This window comes from Rhinatrema bivittatum, chromosome 9 (genome assembly GCF_901001135.1).
Source record: "Rhinatrema bivittatum chromosome 9, aRhiBiv1.1, whole genome shotgun sequence".
NCBI lineage: Eukaryota > Metazoa > Chordata > Amphibia > Gymnophiona > Rhinatrematidae > Rhinatrema > Rhinatrema bivittatum.
Window position 1 is genome coordinate 37,394,699 of NC_042623.1, and position 26,875 is coordinate 37,421,573.

At 44.3% G+C, this 26,875-nt stretch overlaps 1 protein-coding gene across 5 annotated transcripts in view; it reads left to right on the forward strand.

Moving 5' to 3' along the window:
• Positions 1-26,875, forward strand: part of CPT1B (carnitine palmitoyltransferase 1B) — a 162,973-nt gene that overhangs the window by 53,678 nt on the left and 82,420 nt on the right. For all 5 annotated transcript variants that reach the window (XM_029615240.1, XM_029615241.1, XM_029615239.1 and 2 more), the window contains 6 exons: positions 7,566-7,737; positions 8,215-8,316; positions 13,746-13,883; positions 13,999-14,076; positions 14,718-14,825; positions 19,247-19,331. In XM_029615240.1, the coding sequence (XP_029471100.1) occupies positions 7,566-7,737; positions 8,215-8,316; positions 13,746-13,883; positions 13,999-14,076; positions 14,718-14,825; positions 19,247-19,331 (683 nt within the window). The remainder of the gene's footprint in view (positions 1-7,565; positions 7,738-8,214; positions 8,317-13,745; positions 13,884-13,998; positions 14,077-14,717; positions 14,826-19,246; positions 19,332-26,875) is intronic.

A 26,875-nucleotide genomic window follows, 5' to 3' on the forward strand; every position in this document is an offset into this window, starting at 1 on the left:
CTTTGGGGAGTGGTTGAAATTCCAAATTATCCAAGATAACCTAATGGTTTTAATGGAACAGGAATTTGTGAAACCATATACCTTAATGCGCTGTCTAGAGTGATGCCCCTTCCTATATTTATTATTTATTTATTTTTAGTTTTTTTTATACCGATTTTCCTGCATAAAATGCATATCAAACCAGTTTACAATGAAACAGAATAAGCAGGAAGTAAAATTCCTTAGTCTAATACATTTAAACGTCAATAATGAAATAATTTTAAACAAAGCAAAAAGCTAAATAACATTAATAAAAGTTAAATTATTAACATAAACATAAATATAATTATATTATAATTATATAATTATATATATCTCTTTGTTGATTAGCTCCATGCGGCAGTGTTGGCATGCTCTTCGGCAACATGTGGGATTATCTTGGCAAACCTCTCTTTTTGCCGTTGTGGGGAAATCCAAAATTATTACCTGGTTGGTGACAAAATCGCCAGACTTTAACGTCCGGGTATGATCAATTTATTGCCTTTTGTTAATCTGCAGGATGGATCAGTGCAATCCCTTTCTTTTTGCTGCCAAACTCTCGCCTTTGCTAGTGCAGATTATTTCATATTTTTGCAAATCATTAGTTACATTAAGGCCTTGCAGATGGATGACTTGAAAAGGGCCATTTGCAAGATATCTTAATGACTAGTCCATCCCAGTACTAGAGCCAGGATTTCTATCTCGATGTATTATAAGTTTTTGCATTCGTCTTCCCAGTATAATATCTATTCTGTGTTAGCAAGCACATGGTCACATGGTATTCAGTGTGAGTTATCAGTGGATGATTTATGTGACTGATCAGTTAGTGAGGAAAGCAGTGTTAAGTGTGGTATATTGGGAAATACATGTTAAAATATTACATCTGTTTGTGTTTTGGCCACATAAAAATTTAAACAAAACTTAAAAACCTGGTTATACAAAAAAGCCTACTATTCTTGAACTGAGTCCTAGTCTTTGCTTTCTAGTTTATTTCCACAGACACTCATATTTTGATATTTATTTTCTTTATACAAAGTTATACATGGTTTTGTACTCTTTCAGTTATAATGTTATATTGTAAAGCACTATGCTGAATTAATGTTTGAATGTAAACCGAGGTGATGTTACTTACGTGCCCCGGTATATAAAAAATCCGTAAATAAATAATAATAATAAAGCCTACTTGGCAGGTTTAGCTACCTCTGACCAATGTATCAAGGGTCTGCAACCTCACGCTACTTTATTACATTGTTTATGGGATTGCGCTGTGACGCAACAATTTTGGCAGTCTGTTAAGCAATTTTTTTGGCCATGCTAATGGACCAGTAAATTTTTGGGGCTTTTTTTTTTGTCTCATTGGTCAGAGACCCTGCAGTACAAGTTAACTTGTCTACCGGGCCTCCTCTTCTTCTCGGTCCGTAAACGCAAGTGCTGCTCCACTTCTGCACGCGCTGATGCTTCCCCTCCTTCCTGCCCACGCGGCTCCGGTAAAGTTTACTTCCGGTGACGCACAGGCAGGAAGGAAGAGGAGCATCAGCACGTGCAGAAGTGGAGCGTTTAAACGCGATCTTTTTCTTGCTACTGCCGACCGCGTATGCTCTCAGCAGGTGAATGCGGCAGTCCGCGGACATAGCTCACAGACCACCAAGCATAACAAGCTGTCCCTCTACCCCTTCAGAACACTTTTTTCAAGGTTTACCCGGATTCCTCCTGACCCGAGCGCAACCGACCTGCCAGCGGGTGAGTGCGGCAGCATGGGAGTGAGAAGCCTGTGTGTGTGCATGCATGAGAGAGAGACTGATCAGAAAGGAAAGATGTGATGTAATGCCTGAGGGACGAGTTATGCCACTATGTGCCAGTGGATCGTGGATGCCTGGAAGAAGGTATCAGTCTCCAGTGTCATCCGAGCTTTCATGAAGGCTGGAATCATCACTGAAGAGCTAAGACAGACTCGTTACAACTGAACAAGTTGAGAGTTATTGTGAAAGAGTTGAATAAAGTTCAGTAAAGTCTGCCCTATGGCCTGAGCTTTGTTTCATTTAATCCGGTGCGCCTTATAATCCGGTGCACCTTATATATGAACCTGGACGCCTTAGCAGGCGCTCATTGATAATGCGCCTTATAATCCGGTGCGCCTTATAGTCCAAAAAATACGGTAACTGCAAAATTTCCGCATTGCGTATACATTTAGTTTTCTCCATATAAGCAATAATATGACCCCGCATCAAAGCTTTACCAGTCTTCCAGGGCACGAGAGAGGAAATACCAGGAGTGGTATTAAACCTCAAATATTCCGCCCAGCACCTCTTTAGGTGCTCATGAAATACCTTATGAAAATAAAGCTCAGGGCTCATGCGCTAGGAAAAAGATGGACGCTGGGAGCACCCCAAGTCCACCCCCACAGACACCAGTGCACGATCAGATAGAAATATAGTACCAATGGTAGCTTCCCATCTGCCTGGAAAAAACATTTCAGTGACCAATATATAATCCAAATGGGAGTAAGATTAGAGTAAAAAGTAAAATCTCGCTCTCCTGAGTGTAAGACACGCCAAACATCTAACAAACATAACTCTTTACAAAGAAAGTGAACCATCCCCCATCTGAGCTTCACTCTTTTATCCACAGTTTTAGCAGGTTTACAGTCCACCATTCTATCAGCCACAATACTAAAATCCCCACCCACTACTAAACAATTCGAAAATTGTGAAAATAGGCCCATGAGGAGAGTAAAAAAAAATTAATGGGAGTACACGTTGGGCACGTAGAGATTACAAAAAAATCACCCTCTGCTGGAGAAGCAGTCCTGATACTATAACATACCGGCCCTCTTTATCCTGCATTATATGCTATACTTGAAAAGATAACTGTTTATGAAAAAGAATGGCCACACCATGCTGCCTTGAGGAAAACTAAGAGTAAACACACTGCCCCACCCAATCCCTCTTCAATTTTGTGTGCTCCACATCAGAGAGGTGGGTCTCTTGTAAGAGCTCCACCTGAGAGTGTAATCTCACCATCTTTCCCCACAAAACGGATAATACATATACAGCCCATTAAGGGGCCTAAAAGATGCCGTGTATGCACAGACCCAGGGCCTCCCAGCCTAGACTACCAAGTCACAAAAGCCCACCATCTCTTCCATATCTGTAACGTATTAGCACCACAACGTACTTAAGACTAATCGGAGAAAATTCTTTTTCACTCAATATACAATTAAGCTCTGGAATTTGTTACCAGAGGATGTGGTTAGTGCAGTTAGTGTAGCTGGGTTTAGATAACGTTCTTGGAGGAAAAGTCCATTAACTGCTATTAATCAAGTTGACTTAGGGAATAGCCTCTGCTATTACTGGCATCAGTAGCATGGGATCTACTTAGTGTTTGGGTAATTGCCAGGTTCTTGTGGCCTGGTTTGGCCTCTATTGGAAACAGGATACTGGGATTGATGGACCCTTGGTCTGACCTAGCTTGACAACTTCTTATGTTCTTAAAACCATCCCCCCCAATCTCCCCCCTTCCACCAAACCCCACCAGTCATACCAGCACCCACCCAAAACACCTTTCTCCTACTCCAAGAGGCACAAACGTTCCCATGATAGGGCCACCAAACATTACCCTGCACTATGGTGCATCCCTCTGGGCACCCTCAATCCCTTTAGAATAGAAAGGTGAAACCAGACCTTGAGGAAAACAAATAGTAAAAGAAATGTATTCCCCCCCCCCCCCCCAAATAATATAAAAAGATCACTAAAAGACAATATGTAAGATATTCAAACGCTAGTCAAGAGAGGTGAGAGCAAACAGCAGAACGCAAGCCACAGAAAATCTGGGCCGCGCACTGAAAAATAAACTGAAAATATGCTCAACAATGCAATGTTGTAGATTTTCCATGAAGGAAAAAGGGGGCTGACCCCCCCTCCAAACGATTAGATCAACACCAGGCAGCCTCCAAAACCTCGGAGAAGGCAACACATCCATGTCCCTTGAAGACAAACTTCCAAAAGGGTTTCCATACTTAGAAAACAGTAACTCAAACATAGGAAAAAGGAGAACCAGTCCTTGGGCATACCCCGAAGATCTCAGCTTGCCGCTCCATGATCCAAAGTAGTCAGGAATGCAGATGCTTCGTCTTTTTTTAGAGAAGAAAAGTACCTTGTCATGATGCATACGTAATTTTGGCAGGAAACAATAAAGCAAAATGGATCCTCCGTCTGTGTAGCTCAGAACAAGCAGGGGAAAGTTCCTTTCTCATGGCAGCCACATGTGCAGAGAAGTCGTTAAACAGCAGAATCCGATGGCCCTGAAACTCCACATTCTGATGCATTCGAAAAGCACGCATCAGCTGGGTTTTACACTTGCCATCACCGAATGGGGCTTTACTGTCTTTGTCACGCTGTAGGCCAATACGATGTATGCGTTCACATCTCACGCTATCCGCTGAGAGTTCTAGTCCCACGCTATCAGGTAGCCATTTTTTCAATAAAATCATATAGCTCATTTTTATTTAAGGATTCTGGAAGCCCAATGATTTTAATGTTTCGGCGATTGCAATTTTCCTGATCATCTAACGTGGAGCTCAGTTACCTCTGACAGCTGCCGTTCAGCAGTAGTAAGCCAAACATCCTGAGCGGATATGGCGTTACTCAGCGTGGTCGATGCGCTTAGCATGTCCATCTAAGCTGTTTTTAATTTTTCCATAGATGCCTGGATTCAGAGCAACCGCTCATCCAGAGCAGCTGAGATGCTGCTCGAAATCTGGGCAAACACCCTGCTGAGATCGCCTCCAGAGTTGTTGAGGGCTCAGGTGCAGCCGCCATTTTGGAACCGCCATTGAGATTCACTTTCCCGCTCCTCAGGCTCCGTGATTGCATAGCCCAGTGCCCCGAGCCTGAGAAGCACCAAATGCTCAGCAGCACCAACAGGAGTAGAAGGGTGTGGCTGAGACAAAAACCTAAAATCGGGTCAGCTCTCCACTATAAATGGAAGTCCTGAAGGTATTTCTTTTGGAAAAAATAGCCTTTCACCTCACCTTTTAACCATGCTCACAATTGTTTGGCCTTCTTTCAACCTTCTTTAATGTGTGGAATATGTCTGGACTGTGCTTCTAAAATGGTATTTTTAAACAGTGTCCATGCCTCTTGTATACACTCAGCCTTTGATCCTTTCATATTTTTTTTTCTATTTTCCTCGTTTTATTAAAGTCTCCCTTTTGAAAGTTTAGTGCTAGAGCTGTAGATTTACTTATTGTCATTAATTCAAATTTGATCATGTTATGATCACTGTTGCCAAGTGGCCCCACCACTTTAGTTCCTCTCACCATATCTTGCATTCCACTAAGAAATAGGTCTAAAATTGCTCCCTCTCTCGTCTGTTTCTGTACCAATTGCTCCATGAAACAGTCATTTATTCAGTCCAGGAACTTTACCTCTCTACCATGGCCTGATGATACATTTACCCAGTCAGTATTTGAGTAATTAAAATCTCCCATTACTTCATTGCCAAATTGGTTAGCTTTCCTCTTTCTCTTAGCATGTCATCGTCCATCTTCTCATTTTGGCCAGGTGGTTAGTAATATACTCTTATCACTATACTCTTCCCCAACACACATGGGATTGCTACCCATAAAGATTCTACTATGATTTTAGTCTCTTGTAGGATCTTTATCATGTTGGACTCCATGCCAGTCAGGACATAAAGCACCACCTCCCTACCATATTGATCCTTACTATCATTGTGATATAATTTGTACCCTGGTATAGCACTGTCCCATTAATTATCCTCTTTCCATCAGGTCTGTGAGATGCCAATTATGTCTACCTCTTCATTCACTCCTATACACTTTAACTGTCCCATCTTATTTCTTAGACTTCTGGCATTGGCATAAAGACATTGCAAAGTGTGTGTTTTGTTTGTATTAACAACCATCTTTTCAGTTGACGGGGATAATTTGGAATCTTTTAGCTCAGGTGATTCTTTACTTATAGGCACATGGACTACTTTTGCTTTTATTGGAACCTCTCTATTGGGATGCCCTAACTCTCCTGTTTCATTAGTATCTTTCGAAGATAGCTCCCTCCGAACCACGTGCCTTTGAGCTACTGTCTGCATTCCCTCTTGTTCTGGTTTAAAAGTTGTTATATCTACCTAATTACCCACTTTACTGTTTCTTGTTTTGAAGTAAATTCCTTCTGTATAAAATCTGTAGTAAATTTATAGTAAGGAGTTTTGAGATATGTACGTCTAATGGTGTGCACTTCTGGTTCTCTTCTGCTGCAAAAGGTGTGAGGCCTCGGGAAGCTGGGGCTGTGGAGCCTGAAGTCTGCATCGCTCACAGTGACCTCTGGAGTCCTCTCCTAGGGGTTGCTGGGTAATGTATGCAGATGAATCTTCAGATTCTCCTCCCCTATATCTTCCTCCTCGCCTCCATTTTTCTCTTCCATGTTCTTTCTCTTCCCCCTTCCCCATCCCATCTCCATCTTTGCTCCTCCCCATCTCCTTTCAGGGTACATGTTTCTCAGACTTCCCTCATGCTGGAAATGCAGGACTAGAATGAAAATGTGTACTCTTTCTGCTGCCGTTTCTCTTCCTCTCCTGCATGCTTGTACTGCAGTCAGGAAGCACGTGTCATTGAGGAAGAGGCATAGCTGCAGTGGCTGAGAGTTCATGGTTTTGCTGCCTGCTGGTGCAGCTCTTTTTTTCCCTTCAACTTACTATGGTCTAATTGGGCAGTGAAAAGTGTCTTTACATGCAGCAATGACCCAGTAAAGTAAAAGCAGCTGATATGTCATCTCAAGTATCCCCTATCCTGGTCCTGGCAGATTTAGCATATTGGTCTGGGAATGCCTTTTTCTTGACTCTGGAGAGGATCAGCAGTCCATGCAAGCCTGAAAGAGGAGATAGCGGTGTTGGTCTGTGGTCTGTTATCTCTCTTTGCCTATGAGTAGGTTGTCAGTCTGTACAGGCCCAGGGATTCCCTCGACTTATCAAGGAGAGAGAGGAGGTGGCCTGTGGTAGGGAGTCACCCTGAGTCTAGAAGATAAGAATGTGAGTATATTCCAGGAGAGGGAATCCCCTCCATGATTTTTCATGGGTTGCCACTTGTCATAATTTTATTACTAGTATGGCTAATTGTAATTCATTGGTGCAGTACAAATTACATTATTCTGATTTTTTTTAGAATAGTGATATCCTGGTTTTTGCTATGCCATTGTGTAATTAAATAATTCTAAAATGTTGTGAAGTATATTTTTCACAAAAGATACTGTTTGCTATAAAATTGAATTGCATAGTGATGGGGGATGCTCATCTATGTCTATGGGACATGCACATCTCTTGCTTTCTATAGTTGACTGCACGGGTTGGGGTGACACTTATATCTTTGAGTGAAGGGGGAGGAGAGGCATCATAGCACCATTAGAAGTGGATTCAGTTTGTGATTATAAACCCTCCACAGGTTGTGTTGGTTTTTTTTTTTGGGGGGGGGGGGGGGGGTCAGTTGCAGGATCTGCTTTTTTTTTAATTCCGGATTTTTTCTTCTCCCATTACAGGGCCTTTATATCTCCTCATGGTAGAACCATCATCAGTGCAGCATTTTTCTCGACATCAGTCTGGCTGACTGGCATCTTCTTCTTCCGGCAGACCATGAGAATACTGCTCTCTTACCATGGCTGGATGTTTGAACCACATGGCAAGAAGAGTTGGAGCACTAAAATTTGGGCGGTAAGGTCTTTTAGAGAACAGTCAAAAACTCTCCCCGGATATTACCGTCTCCATGTCATTTATCACGGGAATGAAATTAAGCAGGGAGGCATTGGTGCTGCATCATGGGAGAGCTCTGCTGCCTGGGGTATCATTCATGTTTTCCCTTGTATTTTGTTCTCTAGCAGTGGGGCTCAATGTGACTTTACAGTTGTGCTCATAAGTGTACACACCCCTGGCAGAATTTGTAAGATTCTGTAATGCATAGTAGTTTAATTTGAAACGCATTAAAAATAACAGACGTGTTTTCTCTGATCACTCGTGATTTCTTAAAATGCGACACATCTTACAAATTCTGCCAGGGGTAGTTAAACTTCTGAGCACCACTGTATCTCTGACATCTTAGAGCTTTTGAAATGATGTCTCATTGTTAAATTCTTTTGTGTATTGGACTCTGAAACTGTTTTTTTCACTGAATGTGTCTCTCCTTTTTGTCAGGGCTTTGTGAAGCTGATGCGTATCCGCAAGCCAATGCTGTACAGTTTCCAGACTTCTTTGCCTAGATTGCCTGTACCCTCTGTTTCGGCAACAATCCAGAGAGTAAGTGACACACAATCTGAATGGTGACATGGCACATTCACTACAATATTGGGTATTTTCCTTCGCCCGAGAGGCAGAGTATGTAGGTAAAAGAGTGCAGCCAGAGAGAGAGAGAGTTTTCTTTAGGGTGAGTTTAACTGTTTGCAGAAAAAGAAGTTATTTGTATAAGGTGTAGGGAGCCACATGTTATTAGAGCGCAATGCCTTACATAGTAAATGATGGCCGATAAAGACCAAAATGGTCCATCTAGTCTGCCTAGCAAGCTTCTTTTTTTTTGTTGTTTTTGTTTTTTTAGGGTATTAACTGCCACTCCATGCAGGTTACCCCAATCCTTCCGTTAAAGACAGGCACTCTGGGGTTTTTTTTAATTTGGAGATGGCAGCCCTCCATCCTTCCGCTCCGTGAAGGTGGAACACCAACATAGAAATGACGGCAGAAGAAGACCAAATGGCCCATCCAGTCTGCCCAGCAAGCTTCACACATTTTTTTCTCTCATACTTATCTGTTTCTCTTAGCTCTTGGTTCTATTTCCCTTCCACCCCCACCTTTAATGTAGAGAGCAGTGATGGAGCTGCATCCAAGTGAAATATCTAGCTTGATTAGTTAGGGGTAGTAGCCGCCGCAATAAGCAAGCTACACCCATGCTTATTTGTTTTACCCAGACTATGTTATTCAGCCCTTATTGGTTGTTTTTCTTCTCCCATGCTGTTGAAGCAGAGAGCTATGCTGGATATGCATCGAAAACCACTGGCCAGTGGTTGGTGTTCCATCATCATCATCCCCTCATTCCAACTGATTCTCCACATTCTCTAGTCAATGCTTTCTCTTAACCTCCATTCCCCTCCAGAGGACATCCTCACAAATGTTGCCACTCCAGCTGATTCCCTCTTACATCTTCCAGCTCTTCTCAGGCTCTCCAGCCCTTTTCACATCCTCCTACCTGAACCTCTCACCTCCAAGTCGTTTGTATAACCCCCAACTGTTTCCCTGCCATCCCTCCCTCTCACCCCATTCCTTTGCCACTCCAACTCTTTCCTCTCATCCCCCCCCCCCCAATTGATACCCTGTCACCCACAGGTCCTCTCTTGCATCCCCCAGTATCTCCCCTCACCTTCCACAGCCAATCCCTCTCCCACTGATCCAACCTTAAAACCTTTCTTGCATCTGATCCCTCCTTTCCAACAGCTCCTTTTCCAAACATCCCTTTGGCCAGGGTCAGCAGCAACATTTTCCTTTGGGCCCTGGGCCAAAAGTGAATGAGAAGTAGGCCACGTATTTCTCTTGGGTAGGTTCAGTGATGAGTGGGTGAGAAGCAGTGACCGTCTTCACTGGCCTTTGCACACTCAGCCCCACCCTTCCTCTCAAGGCTGGTCCAAAGCCTGATCTGCAAGTGGTAGCAGAACTAGTAATGAAAGTCAGTGCAGCGGCCCTAATCTGCTTTCGTGCAGGCTTCCTGAGACTGCATAAACTCATGCGAGGGCGAGACCCCTGCTGGACCTTTGAGTGCATGCTGGCTTACAGGCTGTCTTCCACTAGTAGTGCTGCTGGCAGCATCTGACGAGCACTGCCTTTTGAGGCACTTGTGACCCCCAGCTGGAGATTTTCGGGTCCCGACCCACAGTTTGGGAAGCTCTGTACTAGACCATTTTGTTACTCTTTTTGTTCTATTGTAATTTGTTATATTGTATTGGGGATAATTATATTTTGTTTAGCTACCTACTGGTCTAGCATTGCTTGCCATGGGAGGAGTATTCTTGTTTTGTTGTTGTTGTTGTAAACTGCCTGGATAACTTTTTATGGGCAGCATATTAAATTCAAATAAATATTCTTTCACAATAGAAGCGTAGAATGTATTATGTAGATTAGTGAAGCAAATTCCTACTTTAATGCATTTTGGTTTATATTTTTTAGATAGCAGAATGTGAGAATTGTACAAGAGTATGAAGACTTTTTTACAAGCCACTATTATGTGGTAATCAGCATTCTACTTCAGCTAAAAATTGGATAAAACACAGTAAAATGAAGTTAATTTTTTTTTTATTTTCAAATTTCACTTAATTACATGATATATTCTCATATAGAACACTGTACATATATTCAAAACATACATATAATCCGAGCATATTTCTAATCCTCATATTTAACATTTCCAAGAATATATATACCTAAATATAAGCAATATGGGGGCGTTTACACAAAGAGCGAAATAAAACAATATCTATATTAGTATCAGAATGAAGAAAGGCAGCTTCTCCTATGTCGATCCCTCTCTGGGAGTACTTTGTGAATGACCCATCAGAAAATCCCTGAGCTGTTCAGGTTCAAAGAATATGTAATTATTCAAATATTTAATGCAGCATTTGCTTGGATACTTCAAAACGTATCAGGCCCCCAAACTTAGAACCCTCTCTCTCATAGCTAGGAATTCCTTTCTATGGATCTATGATGACTTAACTATGTCTGGATATACCCAGATTTGAGCTCCATAAAACTTGGCTAACCTATTTCTAAGAAATAGTTTTAATACATGGTTGTGGTCTGTAATAAATGCAAAAGAAACCAACATAGATTTCCTTTCTCTAATTTCTGAATCTATAGATAATTCCAGCAGTTCCTCCTCTCTCCTTCTCGTTCATCTCTTCTTTGAGGTAAATAGTATTCTCACAGGACAATCAGGGTGACATCACAGGATGGAGCCCAATCACGGAACACTTTAGTCAAAGTTTCTAGAATTTTGACTGGCACCTACTGGGCATGCCGAGGATGGCACTAACCTGCAACCAGCAGGGATCCCCCTTCAGTCTTCTTTTTTCCGCGCAGCAGTAGCCATGCAGGTTAAGGACCTCTACAGAGATTCCTGACAGGAATTTTCCTCATGGAATTACTTCATAATTAATACCTCACAGGGGTCCCCCCTATTCAATTTTTTACTTCTGCGGTGGTCCGGTAAGTTTCTTACCCGGTTCCGGTTGATTCCCATTGAGTATGGCCCTCACAGTCTACTGGCAGTCAACAGCACCGCGGCTAAATTTTTTGAAAGGCCATGGTGTCGGGGTTCCGTTGATGCCCCGACTGCACTCGCACAATGTCCATTACCGACCCTCACAAGGTCTGTAATGTGTTCAGGCAGCGAGCATGATGTCCTTACTTGCATCAAATGTGCCCTTATGACACCTAAAGGTCGCAGGGCTAGAATGGAGAAAATGGAACTTCTCTTTCATTCAAAAACTCCCAACACCGTCCATAGCATCAACGTCATCCGAGCCCACAGCGTCTTCGTCGCACCAGCATCGCGCACCGACCGGTGTCCGACAAGCATCGACGACTCCATGGTCATCGACCTCCTCTGTTCCCCCCTCAGAAAAAGGACCGAGGAGATCATCGGGAAAAGCATCGGCATCGACACCGTAGGTCTCAGACCATCCACGCAGGCAAGTCCTCGACGTCGCCACCGTCTGAGCTGCCGTCTATGAAAGCCCGTCCAGCCAAGGCACCGTCCCTATCTGGCTAGGGTCACTGAGGTAACCTTCACCAGGACCAGTGATAGGAGCTGCGATTCCACCTCCAACGGTGGTCCCTCTGGCTATGCAGCCTCCTCTGGCATCGGGGCTCCATACTCCAGGTTTCCGAGAGGAACTGGATCAGATGATTCAGGAGTCCATCGGCAGAGCAATGCAAGGCTTCAAGATTCCTCCGTCACCGGTGTCTATTCCTGAACCGGCTACCGATCCCATTCCTGTAGCGCTGGCACTGCTACTGACGAGGATGGAAGCGCTACTCGTCACTTTCCCTCTGATGGATCCGGGGGGCACCGATGGGCCCGGTGCCCTTCTCCCCGATTCCTCTTTCATTGACAGAAAAAAAAACACAGTTACTTCCTCCATCAGGAGTCCTACCAATGCCTCTGCCATCGATGTCACCGATAGCGTCTTTGCTACCATCGATGCCGCCGATCCACCCATCGATGCCCTCTGTGCCTCTATCGATGCCTCCGGTGACTCCCTTGATGCCTTCGGTGCCTCAACCAGGACCTTCATTTTTGCAGTTGGATGGTTCGGATCCCCTGGCCAAAGATCTCCGTAAGTTGGATGTGCGACGGACGCTGCTACACTATCTGGAAGTGATCAATGGGTTCCGGGTTTCCGACCATCTGTTCGTTCTCTGGAGTGGACCTAGACGGGGTAAAGCGGCTTCCAAGACTACCATTGCTCGTTGGTTGAAGGAGGCCATCCGTTCGGCATATCTTTTGCAGGGGCGGTCGCTACCCTTGGGGCAACGAGCCCATTCAACTCGCTCCCAGGCCACTTCCTGGGCAGAATGTCACCATATTTCTACAGAAGAGATTTGTAGGGCCACCTGCAAATCTTTGCATACGTTTATCAGGCACTATCGTCTGGATGTCAAGGCTCCAGGACCGGCGGGATTTGGAGAAGGAGTGCTCAGAGTGGGCCCCTCCGGCTCCCATCCCAAGTAAGGTAAGCTCTGGTACATCCCAGGAGTCTGGACTGATCCGGGTACGTACAGGGAAAAGAAAATTGGTTCTTACCTGATAATTTTCGTTCCTGTAGTACCACGGATCAGTCCAGAGTCCCACCCTGTTGTGGTGATGATGCCAGAAGAGGCAATGCTGTATGGGTGTTCGTGTGTTTTCAGTCAGAATGCGATGATGTATTTTTCGGTTCTCGGTACCTCAGGTTCTGTTCCCAGTTGGGGGGTTGTAAAACCGGTATCGATGTTCTTTGTTATGTAGTTAGTTGGAGATGTTGGTTTGAATTATTCTGCTTTGACATTAAGTAATACTGCCAGACTGTAGGTGGCACCGGCCTAGATATAGATGGAGTTTTGGTTTGTAAACTTCTGTCTCCATCTGCTAGAGGGGGGGGCAAAACCCAGGAGTCTAGACTGATCCGTGGTACTACAGGAACGAAAATTATCAGGTAAGAACCAATTTTCTTTTCAGGTGGATGAGTTTACTGGAGTCACTGGTAACTAGTGTTTAGGTGTGGTCGAGAAACAAAGGCAATAGGAAACTAGGCAGCCCAGCAGCCATAAGAGGAAACCAAGATAAGGACACAGAATCATGGCGATGTCTAGAAGAAGAAAGGGAGCATAAGATAAAGAGCCCTGGGTAATTGCAGCAGAAGAGAGGAAGTATTAAAAAGAACAGAGAGACCAGCAAAAGTAAATTTTGTCCTACTGGAGCTGTAACTATTGAATTTGCTTCTCATGTTGTCTATAAGTTCCTTCAGTAGAATCAAAACTAGGGCTAACTCATTTGTTCTTTAGAAAACATAGGTCTCTAGCAATCTTAGTTTAGATATAGACAGATATATCTATATCATATGAAATGTGATTTTAAATCTGTTTATCTTTCATATTGTGTTCCCTGATAGCATGAACTGTTCTTTTTGTCCTTATGTTATGTTCAGTACCTGGAATCTGTGCGCCCTCTGCTGGATGATGAGGAGTATGAAAAGATGGAGACATTGGCCAAAGAGTTTCAGACAGAGACAGCACCTCGATTACAGAAGTATCTCCTTCTCAAATCTTGGTGGGCTACCAACTATGTACGTACTATCTCCCCTTCCTCCTCCGTTATAAATGAGGGAAAGGTTGTCATTCCTGGGAGCAAGATTTCTCCAGTTGGAGTCATTTGATTGATCATTAATCTTTGGCTGGCAGGTGAGTGATTGGTGGGAGCAGTATGTCTACCTTCGGAGTCGGGGACCAATCATGGTGAACAGCAACTACTATGCCATGGTAAGTAGATTATATCTAGTGAGGGTTGGAAGTGAGGGAGGGAGAATCAGATGGGTTAAAGCAAAGAACAACCTGGGGAAGAGAGGTATGATGGGAGTTGGTATGGAAGATAATTGAGGGAGGGACAGAATCAAAATAGGGCAATATGAACTGCCATGCGTGAGAGCTAGGAGGATAAAAAGCATGGGCAAGAGATGGAAGCTTGATAATATGCATTACATGCTTAAGTGCTGAGGGTGCACATAATATGTGCAGAGGATTGATGGTATGTGTTGGCTTACATGATTGCTGAGGGAGAAGAGTGGAAGACTGGTAATGTGTGCCGGCTTGTATTGACATAGAGTGTCAGGTCAGGATGCAGAGGATTGGCACTTTTGTACTTCTGTGCATGAGAACTCGAGTGCAGTGAATGGACAATTTGCATTCTCTTGCCTTTATCTCAGGCCTTTAACACCTCAAGACATGGCATTATCTGCCGTTTGAGTTTGACTGCACAGACAGCTAACTTATTAAAGGCTAAATATTCCATTAATTTCACAGCCTGCTGTGAAAATTGTGTGGATTATTCTTTGGATTCCTAATTTTCTGACCTATGAGATGACTTGCTGGAAGACCTAAAGTTATATTTCTCAATCTTAAAGGATTTTTTGTATGGAACTCCCTCTGCTCTTCAAGCTGCACGAGCTGGAAATGCTGTTCATGCCTTCATACTGTATCGTCGCAAACTGGACCGGGAACAAATTCCACCCGTGAGTATGTTTTGTTTTTCATAATTTTAAACTGCCAAAACAAATGAGCATTAGTGGTGCAGTGCGGGATAAGAACAGAAGAGGGTTTGTATCGTTGACTCAATGCAATTTACAGTGAAATCTGTAAGGTGGTGATTGCATGATGATGAAGGGTGGGAATGTTTGAGGGTGTGGGTTGAAGAAAACTTGAAGGTCATGATGGATATAGGACTAAATGGTCAGTTTTCCCAAAGGAGAAAGGTAAATGGTAATGTGCTCCAGGGATCTGTACTGGGACCTGTGTAACTTATTAATGATCTGGAAAAGGGAGCAACAAGTGAAGTGATCGAATTTCCAGATGACAAAAAAATATTTCAAGGAGTTAAAACACAGACTCTGAGGGAATTACAGAAGGAGCTTGCGAGACTGGGTAATTGGGCATCTAAATGGCAGACGAAATTTACTGTGAACAAGTGCAAAGCGATGCACGTAGGTACACAATGCTGGGTTGCGAATTAGGAATAACCACCCAGAAAAGTGATCTTGGAGTCACTTTGGGGGACAGTATGTTGAAATCCTCAACTTATTGTGTTGCGGTGATTAAAAAAGCAGGATGTTAGGAATTTTTCAGAAAGGAATGGAGAATAAACCGTGAATATTATAATGCCTCTATATAGATCTACAGTACAGTTCAGTATTCAAATTAGATGCAAATCCAAGCGGCGGCAAACGAGCGTCCAAAGTGCACCTATGAAGCGGTAGGCATTTGCAATGCATTTTACTGTATAGAGCGGAGAGTATCCAGGGTGCGCTGGCGCCATACCTGTCATTTCAAATTTCATTTCAAATGTCATTCCACCAGGTAAGTGGATGGTTCTTTTCTACAGACCCCGCATGGACACCGGGGCCGCTGCCCTGAGCATCCGTACGTCCTTGTTCGGAGGCTACCCCCAACCTTCCACGTCCAGGCACTTAAGGACGTGCAAGGACGTCCGGGCATCTGTGAAGGTCGGGGCCTCCGAGCATGGACCCCCGGAAAGAAAGGAACGCTGCCTTCCAACGTCCATGGACCCTGCCTTGAGCGCCTGTCCGGACGTCCAAGGTTGGGGCTTCCGTTCATGGACGTTCCCGCCTGGGCATCTATGATCGGAGGCCCCGCTGCCTTGAGCACCCTTCCGGACGTCCATGATCGGAGACCCCGCTGCCTTCCAACGTCCATGGCCGCTGCCTTGAGCGCCCGGCCGGACGCTCAAGGCAGCCGGACGTCCAACCGAATGAAAAAGATCACCAGAGCCCAATATATGCATGTTGTCCATGACTCTGTCCGGTCTGAAGCTGATTGAACACCACACTAACACCAGGGTCAGGGTAGGCGGTAAATATTGAGGTTAAAGACGCGGTAAAAAAAGCTGGTTAAAAACGTGCTATTTTGGGCACGCGTTACTGTATCGGGAGGAATAGCTAATCCGATCATTAACATAACATATATACATACGGCGGGCGGAAAGGTATACGCGTCTTTTTCGGCAAGCGCTAAGGACGCGTAAAAGCCGATACTGAATCGCGCGTCCGTCTTACGCGCTCAAAACGTGCATTCAAATTGGGTTAAAAACCGTGCAACTGTAGCTGCGCTTTACTGTATCGGCCCGAAAGAAAAGCTAACCAAGTTAGGGCTCTTCAGCTTGGAGAAGAGGATATGATAGAGGTATATAAAATGAGAGTGGTGGAACAGGTAAAGAGCATACAGTTATTTGGCTTTTCAAATAGTACTAGGACTAGGGGACAGGCCATGAAACTAGCATATAGCAGAAATACAAAAAATTGGAGAGTGTTTTTTCAGTTAAACTGTGAAATCTTTTTGTTGGAGGACGTGGTGAAAGCATCTAGCATAGCTGGGTTTAAAAGAGGTTTGGACAGGTTCTTAGAGGAAAAGTCTGTAAACAACTATTAGCTAGGTGGAATTGGGGAAAACCACAGCTTATACCTGGGAGTAAGCAACAAGGATCTGATCTGGGTACTTCCTAATGACCTGGATTGGCCTCTGTTAGAGGCATGATGCTGGGCTCGATGGACCTTTGATCTGATTCCTCATGGCAGTCAGGCTCTTAAGGTATGAATATGTTAAAGGCTCCATGGGTGGTAATGGTGCCAGTGAAAGTGATACTTATGATGTGTGATTGTAAAGTTGATGAAGATTCTAGAGGGTTTAAATGGCTTGGTGAATTAGGAAACGTTTTTCAGAGCTTTTCACTTTTGGCTTCCTGATTCAAATCCGTCTCAGGTAAATACTGTTGAAAATCATTGCAATCTGAAAGCTTTTGTGTGGCCTATTTGGAATGAGTTGGTGATCTCAGTCCATTTCCCAGTGGAGTGGACAGGTGTCTCCCCATTACTAAAATGGCTATGCCAGTCTGGAATGATTTGGCACCAGTCTATGCAGTGGCCAAAGATTGGACAGGTATGACGACTAAATTACCCTCTTACTTTTTGAAGCAGAAACTCTAGTTTATGTTGAGACACATTAGTAGGACAGTGTAAGTGAACTTGCACTACCATTGTCTCTTTTGTACCTGTCAGGAGGAGTAGAGACTCCATTAATATTTATCTGGCACCTTTCCCAAGCACTACATTCACTAAAAAAAAAAAAAGATTGTTGCTGTGTAGAAGGTGAATGGTGTGAGGTGATGGTAAAGGCCATGTAAGTGATAAAAGAAATGTTTAATGCAATAATGGATAAACCTGTTTAGACAAAAGTGAAAGATGCAGGGAATTTGAAGGCTTTGAAAGCGATGGTGATGAGGATAAAGGCTATACATATGAATATGGGGTTGGCTATGTGGTTAAGGTTGCAGCATGCTGTGGTGCGAGGATTACAGGTTTGCATTTGTTGAGTTTGGACGTATTTCAGAGGTGGCACCACCCATTCCAGGAGGGGAGGGAAGACCGCTCTGGAGCAACTGGTACCAGACATCCCAGCAGTGCTAACGGGTGCAACTTGGAGGAGGCTGGCAAGAGCTTCCTGGGCATGACTGGGAAGGAGCAGGCGCAGTAGAAACTACATAGGGAGGGAGATGATAATAGTGGTAGTGATGATAAAGAAGGCTGTGAAATTGATGATGATGATGAAGGCTGCAAAAGTGATGAGCACAGCAAAGGTTAACTGAGGAGTACAGTTGCTGTGTAGATTATGAGAATGACATTGAAAGATATAGCGAGGATGCTTGTGTCGAGAATTATAATATTAAGGTGAAGACAGTGTTGGCCATGTTGACAGTGTTGAAAGATGTGGAGGTAATGATTTAAATGATGATTAAGGACCTTCATTTTCGGTTTATATTCATTATTTTTCCTTGGAATTTATCAGGGTTTTGTAATCCTCGGTGGAGAAGTGGACTTGTGCTGAAAGATGGTTGGCACTGCCTAATGGGCAAACCCACTAGACCCAGCCTGTCAGCTGGCAACGATGCCCTGTGAGAGGATCAACTGGACCTTTGTCTATACCAATCCTGTTTCCCTTAGGTTGAGCTCTTGAGTTCCGGGTGCTGGCAAGTCTTGGGTGGCTCCTAGGGGCCAGATGGAGGCAAGAGTCCAAGGCAGTGCACAGATCAGGGCAGCCGGCAGGCAGTGGCAACAGAGGACAGGCCAGTGATCGAGGCAGGCAGCAAACAGTGAAGATAAAGGATAGGCCAGAGGTCAGGGCAAGTTGCAGGCTAGGCAAGGTCAGGTCCGAATCAAAGGGTCAAGCCCAGGCAGCAGTCAAGAGGTTCAAAGCAGAGCCAGTTCAGGTTCAGGAAATCAAACCGGCGTGCAGGGAGCTAAGGACAGACAGGCAAGGAAGATAAGAGCACAGATTAGGCAGCAGGAAAACAAGAAAGCAACACGCAGTGGGTCAGGACAACACCAGAGGACCTGGTATCTGAGCGCAGGCTAAATAGGTGGGAGCTGGTGATTTTCATCAAAGGGCGCCGTGGGGACTTCCCTGCCGTGGTCCCTTTAAGAGCCAGCCTGCTGGGTATGCGCACACCTCAGGGAGGAAGTCGGGGTGTGTTGCTTTAGTGGTGGCCCTGCTCTGGTGCTGTCTCTGCTGCGAAGAAGGTATGCCTGTCTTGGGTTATGTGAGGCTGGCGGGTCGCACCCGCAAGCTGCCGTTCGTATCAGTAGCCTCGCCCCAAAATCCCCCCTCCCCTGCTTTCTGGGTTGAGGTTTCTTGGGAAACCTTTGGTGGAAAGCACAAACTAGCGGTGGGACTTTGAGATTGGAGGTTGGCTCCCAGGAGTTTTCATCCGGTCCATACCCCTTTCAGGTGATAAGATATTGATATTTGTTTTGGACCCGACGACCATCTAAAATCTTATGTTCTCATGTTCTCTTGCTGTGGTGTGTGAGAATGGTAAAGTGCTTGTAGTTTGATAAGATGACAATTATTTGCTGTTCTGTTTCAGGTGATGGCTCTTGATCTTGTACCAATGTGTTCCTATCAGATGGAGAGAATATTTAATACTACTCGAATCCCTGGAATAGAAACAGGTAAGGAATATCTGTACCTATTCAATAGGCAGTACATACTATGCATTGATCATCCTGTGCTCTTTTTGTATGATGTCTCTCTTCCTGTTTTGTAAATAAACTTACACCACACATAAATAGCTGGTCCCAGAACAAGCTGGACTAACAAAGATAAATCATAGACAAGCCAACTACTTGATCTTGCATAATACATTGTGGAACGGTTTAAATACAGAAGCTGAATTTGTAGATTTGTCAGCAATCTATGATCAGTCATTGGCTACTGTGCTTGAGAAACAATGATTCTTTGTAGAACTAGATGGAAAATGAAGTCACTGGCACCAACATATGAAATCTCACCCAGAAAGTAGTATGCTTGCACCAATACAGTCTTCTCAAACACCAAACGTTTTTATGTACATGAATGCTTTTTTTTTGTGACAACTTAAGGCAAGGATTTCCGCTGTCAAAATGATCAGCAACCTAAACTAAACTACTTACCTACTATGAGGAAAATTAATTATGAACCAAAGTGATTAAGACCAGAGTATGCACTTTTCATATAAGGAGTAGGGACAGAAAACGGGCACTCTGTGTCACTGCTTGAATCTGGTCTACCTTAGTGCAGCATTTAGCCAATCTCTGACATATAAGGCACATAGTGAGAAAATCAGGGAAAAGGTGAGCTTATAATGCAACATTAGATGCAGCTCCAGCACTGCTATCTATATCGATGGCAAGGGTGGAAGGAAATAGAACCAAAAAGTTACTTATAAGGGCCAAGAGTAACAGCTAAGTATGAAATAAATAAGTGTGAAAGCTTGCTGGGCAGACTGGATGGGCCGTTTGGTCTTCTTCTGCCGTCATTTCTATGTTTCTATGTTACTCTTCTCACCAATGGTCGGGGTCAATTGAAAAACTGAAGCAGCTAATATACAGAATTTGGAAGTAGTGCCCAGAGCTCAATTCCCAAATGTCTAAACAAGCCCACCATATCATGTGACCATGGGACTTGGGGTAGTTGATAACCAACCCTAGTGACTCCAGCATCCGGATGGTTGAGTGAATGGATGCTTCAGCTCCTGCCCAAGAGGTGCACTTGACCAGCCAATCATCTAGGTAGGGGGAAACAAGGACTCCCAACTTGCATAAGTGCGCCACTGCCACGGCTAGGCATTTTGTAAAGAAATGTTGGGTGGGCGCTAGCCCAATCAGCAGTATGAGGTAGAAGTGCTGAGTTCCCACCAAATTGGAGATACTGCCAAAGACTGGGGAAGATCTCAATATGGGTGTATGCATCTGTTACCTTACAGAGCCTGGTCAGGCTTTTAACCCAGGTCTGCTTAAGGCAGAAGGTCACAAGGGATTCTGGGTGAATGGAGGTTCCCTTTACTCTGCCATAAGAGCCAAGGCCAATGAAGAATTGAGGGGCTGAGGGGGGGCTGAGGTTATGGAATATGCACATAGGGACATGTAAGAATTTATTAGAATGTCTTCGCGGTTGCTGGACAGGAAGGTCATTGTGACTGTTGTGTCCAGAAGTGTTGTATAAGGCAGTGTTTCCCAACCCTCTCCTGGAGGCACACCTAGCCGGTCAGGTTTTCAGGATTGCCGCAATAAATATGCATGAGATTGATTTGCATACCCTGGGTCTCCAATGTATGCAAATCTCTCTCATGCATATTCATTATGGATATTCTGAAAACCTGACTGGTTAGGTGTGCCTCCAGGAGAGGGTTGGGAAACACTGGTATAAGGGATTTATGGCAGAAGTGTTGTATAAGGGATTTATGGCAGTGACAGTAATCCCAGGTAGTAATTTATAGTGAGTATTGTAGAAGTTAGAGCTCCTTGCGTGGACTGACTGCACTTGAACGCACGCCGTGACCTGAGCGCCTGGCTGGACGTCCGAGGTCACAGCGTGCGTTCATGCACCTTCGCTGCCTTGAGCGCCCAAATTGGATGTACAGGTGTGCGTTCATGCACCTTCGCTACCTTGAGCGCCCGCCTGTACGTCCAATTGGGCGCTCAAGGCAGCGAAGGTGCATGAACGCACGCCGTGACCTCTGACATCCAGCCGGGCGCTCAGGTCACGGCATGCGTTCATGCGCCTTCGCTGCCTTGAGCACCCAAATTGGGCGTACAGGCGTGCATTCATGCACCTTCGCCGGTGGGGGCTGCTGGAAGCCGCCTCGCATTGGGAGCGCCCGATCCGCCCCGGGCTGCTGAAGCCGCTCTCGCCGCCGGCTGCCCCTGGGAGGCAGGGGGGCAGGGCTGTGCTTTCCCAATATGAAAGAAAGCTGTAGCATATTTGGGCCTGCTGAGGTTATAAGAATAGTTCAGGAGTATAATAAGACTGCATCAACTTATTTATGGTGCAGGTATTTATTTACTGTGCTAAGAAGATACAAGAATCAAAAGAAGCTCATCTTGTGTCAAGTAAACGTCCACTGTCAAGAGTATATTGTGAGGTCCTACCAGCTCCCTGGGGCGTTCTCAAGCTTTCTAGGCCATGGGATTTTTTCACTATGCACTTTCCTCATAGATCCAAAACGGCTATGGGTTAGATTCAGTGAAATTCCATTATCAGTGGGTTTAAGATGTTCAACTGCTTTCGTCCCTCATCCACATTGCAAATCTAGAACCATAACCTAGTCTGATTCTGCTCATGCTCGCATTTACTCAGGGTTGTAAAGTTTGATCTAAAATCTTCTCGACCCAATATGCGTCTATTCCACTCCAGGCACAGTTTCACATGAACTTCTTGGAGCTTGTAGCCATGAGTTATACCATTATGCCTTCCAATACTGCCTCTGCAACAAATCTTTGTGCATACAGACAGCATAGGGACAATGTGCTTTCCAACACACAAGCACGCACAACCTCTTAGCTGCTCTGCAAGGAAGCTGCGCAGCTCTACCCTTGGCCCTTGCTCACTCCATGCATCCTCGGGCCACTTATCTAAGAGATTTACTGAACGCACTAGCAAGACTTTCTCCATGTAGGTTTCCATCCTCTCGTCTATGATAGAATGTAGTTTATTTATTATATAGGCCCTTGATAAAGCCAGCTTTTCCTTACATCTTAGTTGTCTAACTAAAATACCTTGAAATGGTGACACTGTTATCCCCCATTTGAGGACTGTGATTGTGGCTATTTTTCTATGTTATTTTCAATTTTTCCTGATGGTTCTTTATTTCTTTATAAATGTATGTATTTTGTAAAATAAAATCATCACTTAATTTCTATTCAGTTGTATTGTCGAGTTATATTTGAAAATTTCATAAATAAAAAAAAACAAAACAATATCTTTCTTGGAGATAGCAAATGTTGCTTACCTGTAACAGGTGTTCTCACAGGACAGCAGGATGTTAGTCCTCACTTAAGGGTGACATCACAGGATGGAGCCCTGAATGGAAAACTTTTCTGTCAAAGTTTCTACAAAGCTTTGACTGACACACTGAGTGCACTGAGCATGCTCAGCCTGCAATTATCCCTGTGAGCCACAGGTGTCTCCCTCAGTCTCATCTTATAGCTAAAAGTGCAAGCGATACTAAAAAGAAAAAACGTATATAGGTAATGTTTCTTCTGGGATTTTTAAAATCTCCATCATGTATCTCCTCCAGCTCTCTTTTGGGGTACTATATGGCAACTTGGGGAAATTTATACATCGAAGGTTTCTTGCTCTAGTTTGGTTATCTAGATTTTCATATTTTTGTTGTAAAATTTGGTTCTCTTTCAGCATTTCATGTTGTAAGTTTTTTACACTTTCAACATTAACCTCCAAGGCTTGCGTTTTTTGTTGATTCCCATCTTGTTCCTTTTCAATTTTGGTCCCTCGGCCTTCCAATTTTTCCACTTTTTTATCAGTTTGTAGAATTTGTAGAGAGATGTTTCTATTAGTTCTTTAATAGCTTCCCAAATTGTTTCCAATGAAAAAACTGGGGCCTTACCAACTCAGAAATGTGTCCAAAAGTCCCGAGTTCTCCAGAAGCTTGCTCAGATGTCTCCGCTCCCTGTGGCTGCAGTTCAGCTTCAGGTGTATCTTTTCCATCCTGTTCTAGATGGTGCAATGCTGAAACAGTCCCCCCCGTCAACACGGGCTCTGGAAAGGAAACTTGCACGGCACTCAGCTCCAGTGCCTCCGGTTCCTCCCGCAGTTGACCGGCGCGTTTCAGCGCAGGATTCAGTGGCGGCTATCTATCCTCCGGTGATGATGACATCAAATGCTCAGGGCCGTCTCCGGACTCTTCTTCCCTCCGTTCGAAGGCCAGCAAGCTTACAACCGGAGCCTCTGCTCCCTGAAGCAGGTGGGCATCCATAGGACCAAAGACCGCTTGGGACGAGGGGGTCTCCAGGGCAAGGTGCTCCCTCGCCCTCTTGTGGCCTGAGTGAGGTATGTAAAAAAAGTAAGACACTCTTGTGCGTCTTACCATTCAGCCATCTTGGACCCTATCCCCCTAAAATCCAATCTTTATCTGATTCCATCAAAAAGGAAATTATCAAATTAGCTGGCTTAACCAATTCTTTTTGAGATGTTTCCAATAAGGAAGTGACATCCAAAGGTGACTTTACAATAGGAGAAAGCACAGATATATCGTTAGTCAGCAGGAGCCTTTTTAAAAGATGGTACATAATAGATACATGAAATAAGTGGAAATGCCTTTTCAGGACTCTTCAAAATATCCAATAAATATTCCTTCCACATTTCTTTGGGGGGCCATTGTGGGATCTTTAGGGAAATTAATAAAGTGAAGATTTTTCCCCCTTACTTGATTTTCAAGGTTTTCCAACCACGAGGAAAACCATTGATTTTCCTTATTATTTTGTTGTAGGCCAGCCACATTTCCCAGCTCTTTTTTACATGAATCACAATTCACCTTAATGTTAGTCACTTCAGATTCCACAGATTTCAAATGGCACAAAGAGTTAGCCAAGGGACTAATCTGGCGGGCAATAATATTATTCAGTGCCCGGATAGCGTCCCATAAAGATTCTATAGTTATTATTGAGGGTCTTACCAGTTCCACTGGTTGGTAAGCAGGAAATATAGAAATTAATTCTTCACTATGCCCAACAGCAACGTTAACAGACTAGACCCCCGCCTTCCCTGGATCTTCTATTGGCTCTGAAGAAGGAAGCACTGAATCAGGCATAACAATAGGTTCTATGGCGTCTTTAGAATCTCCAGCCGATGCTTTTCTCCAAAGCTGATTCAGTGCATGAGCCTCTGCAGGATTGGAAGGGGCAGATCATTCCTCCGGTGAGAGAGGTAGAAAGCTCTGGGAGGGGACCAGGTTCTACTTCTTCCCGGTCGACCTGGAGCAAGCCCTCCTGGGCCTGATGGACACCCATCTGCGCCACGAACAGCCAAGGAAGACGACTGCTGATGGTAATCCCCACTCTCTGGCTCTTCTCTTTCTGCCAGAGTGGGGCATGTTGAGGCAAAAGAAACTGGGCTCAAACAAGGCAGCTCAAGCACGCCAAGCCAGTGCGGCCATCTTGGAATCCCCCGCATGCCCAAGAAAGATAATTACAAGCTGATGGAGGTGGGGGTAGGGGCTTTGAGAAGATGTCCATGTCAGATGTTCTTTTTGTTTGCAATTTGTGACAGGGAGGGGGGAAACTTTCAGATTAGAGGGTATGGGGAGATATGCGAAGGATGTAAATTGGAACTGTCTGTATATACAATATGTTTCAAGGAAATACAAACCGGATCAAGTTAACATATGCAAAAGCCAACAAGCTGACAAAGGGCGCTCTGTGAAAAAGGGTAAATTGATGTCTGAGCCTGAAATAGGGAGGTTCCCATTCCTCGTATCGACTCAGTATACAAAATGTTGTTTAATATAGTAACATGGAATGTGGCTGGTCTAGGCACACCAGTCAAACGAGAAAAGGTACTATCCCGCCTGAATAAATTGCAATGCAAAATCTTTTTTTTTTTTTTTTTGCAAGAAACCCATTTCACTAGCACTGAATCTGCAAAACTACATAAGCAGTAGGTAGCTCAAGTTAATTCTGCTACTGGATCTGCAAAGAGTTGTGGGATAGCGATTCTTATTGACAAAACAATTTATTTTCAGTTCTTGTGGAGTATGGTAGATCCCAAAGAGCGGTTTATAATAATTATGTGTGGTCTTATGGGATTTTGGGTCCTGCTAATGTCAGTTTATGCCCCAAACAAATATGAGCATACATTTTTGTGAAACTATTTTCACATATGTCCCAGTTAGGAGACTATCCCATAATACTTGGAGGAGATTTGAAATGTATAGTTGATCTGGATTGGGATAGACATCCCAGCTTGGATGGGCACATAATGAGTGAACATAAAGGTACAAGTTTCCTATGCAGTCATCTGTGGCTGGTAGATCTATGGTGGATGTTGCACCCAGGAGAAAGAGTTCACTCACATAGCTAGGGCACATAAGACAAAATCACGGCTTGATTATTTGTTTTATACCCAGATTCTCAAAAGTCATAGAAGATTTTGGTGATCTCAGACCATTGTCTAGTGCTAGTTACTATGGAATTCTGTGCACCAGCGAGCTCCAGTCAATGGAGGATGCCTCCAGAGTTGCATAATGATCCGGAGTTCCCAAAACTTTTTAAGGAATAAATTGAAGGCTTATTTAGATTTTAATAACCAACACTTGAATAAGCCAATATTGTTTTGGAAAATGGCTAAATCAGTTTTAAGAGAAGAAATAATTAGCTATGTCCGCTACAAGCGGAAAAAGCTGAACACAGATATAATCGAATTGGAAAAAAATTTGAGAACCTGTAAACATAACCTTAATAAAAAAAAAAAAAAAATATATATATATATATAGATGGATCAAGTTTAGAGGAATTTAGGACTGTCCAAAAAGCCTTAAATAACTTGTTGCATTTTAGGACTGTCGTATAAGGGAAACGCTTGGGAGCGATCCCAGCTGAGGGGTTTTACTGCGCCCTTGGGCCTCGGCCCGATCCCAGACAAATCCAGGACCGAACCAAGGGTTGGCAGTGTGTCCCAGCACGGGCAGTCAAGGTCTGACCCTCTGCCGGACCTGCATGCTTCCGGAGCCAACAATCTGATGTTGCTATATGAACAGTCCTCCGACCGTTCCCAGCCCTTTCGGACCTGCCGCTTGGTATCGGCATGAAGCAGCAGGCCGGACTGAGGATGAGGGCAGACAGAGGCCTTGTAACACAGAAGACTCACAATGTGTAGACACTGGAAGTGGATGAGGATCTTAGAAGACTCTCGACGAGACGGGGAACTTGGAAGACTCGAGACGAGAAGCTGGGAAGGTAGACATTGGCACTGTCTCTCAGGGCGCCCTACACAGTCCACCCACGGGACTGGTCATGGACCACTCTGTTCCACTTCGCGCCCTACACAACCTGAAGAGGCTAGTCACGGACCATGCGGAGAGCGGGACGTGCGCAGGAAGGGAATCCAGCCGAGGGAAACTCCAATGACAAAGCCGGTGTCATCCGGAGAACCACAGGGGCTGGCAGGTCAGGAGGACTAGGGAACACAGGAAATGGATCCAGCTGTGAGGAGACTCCGATGA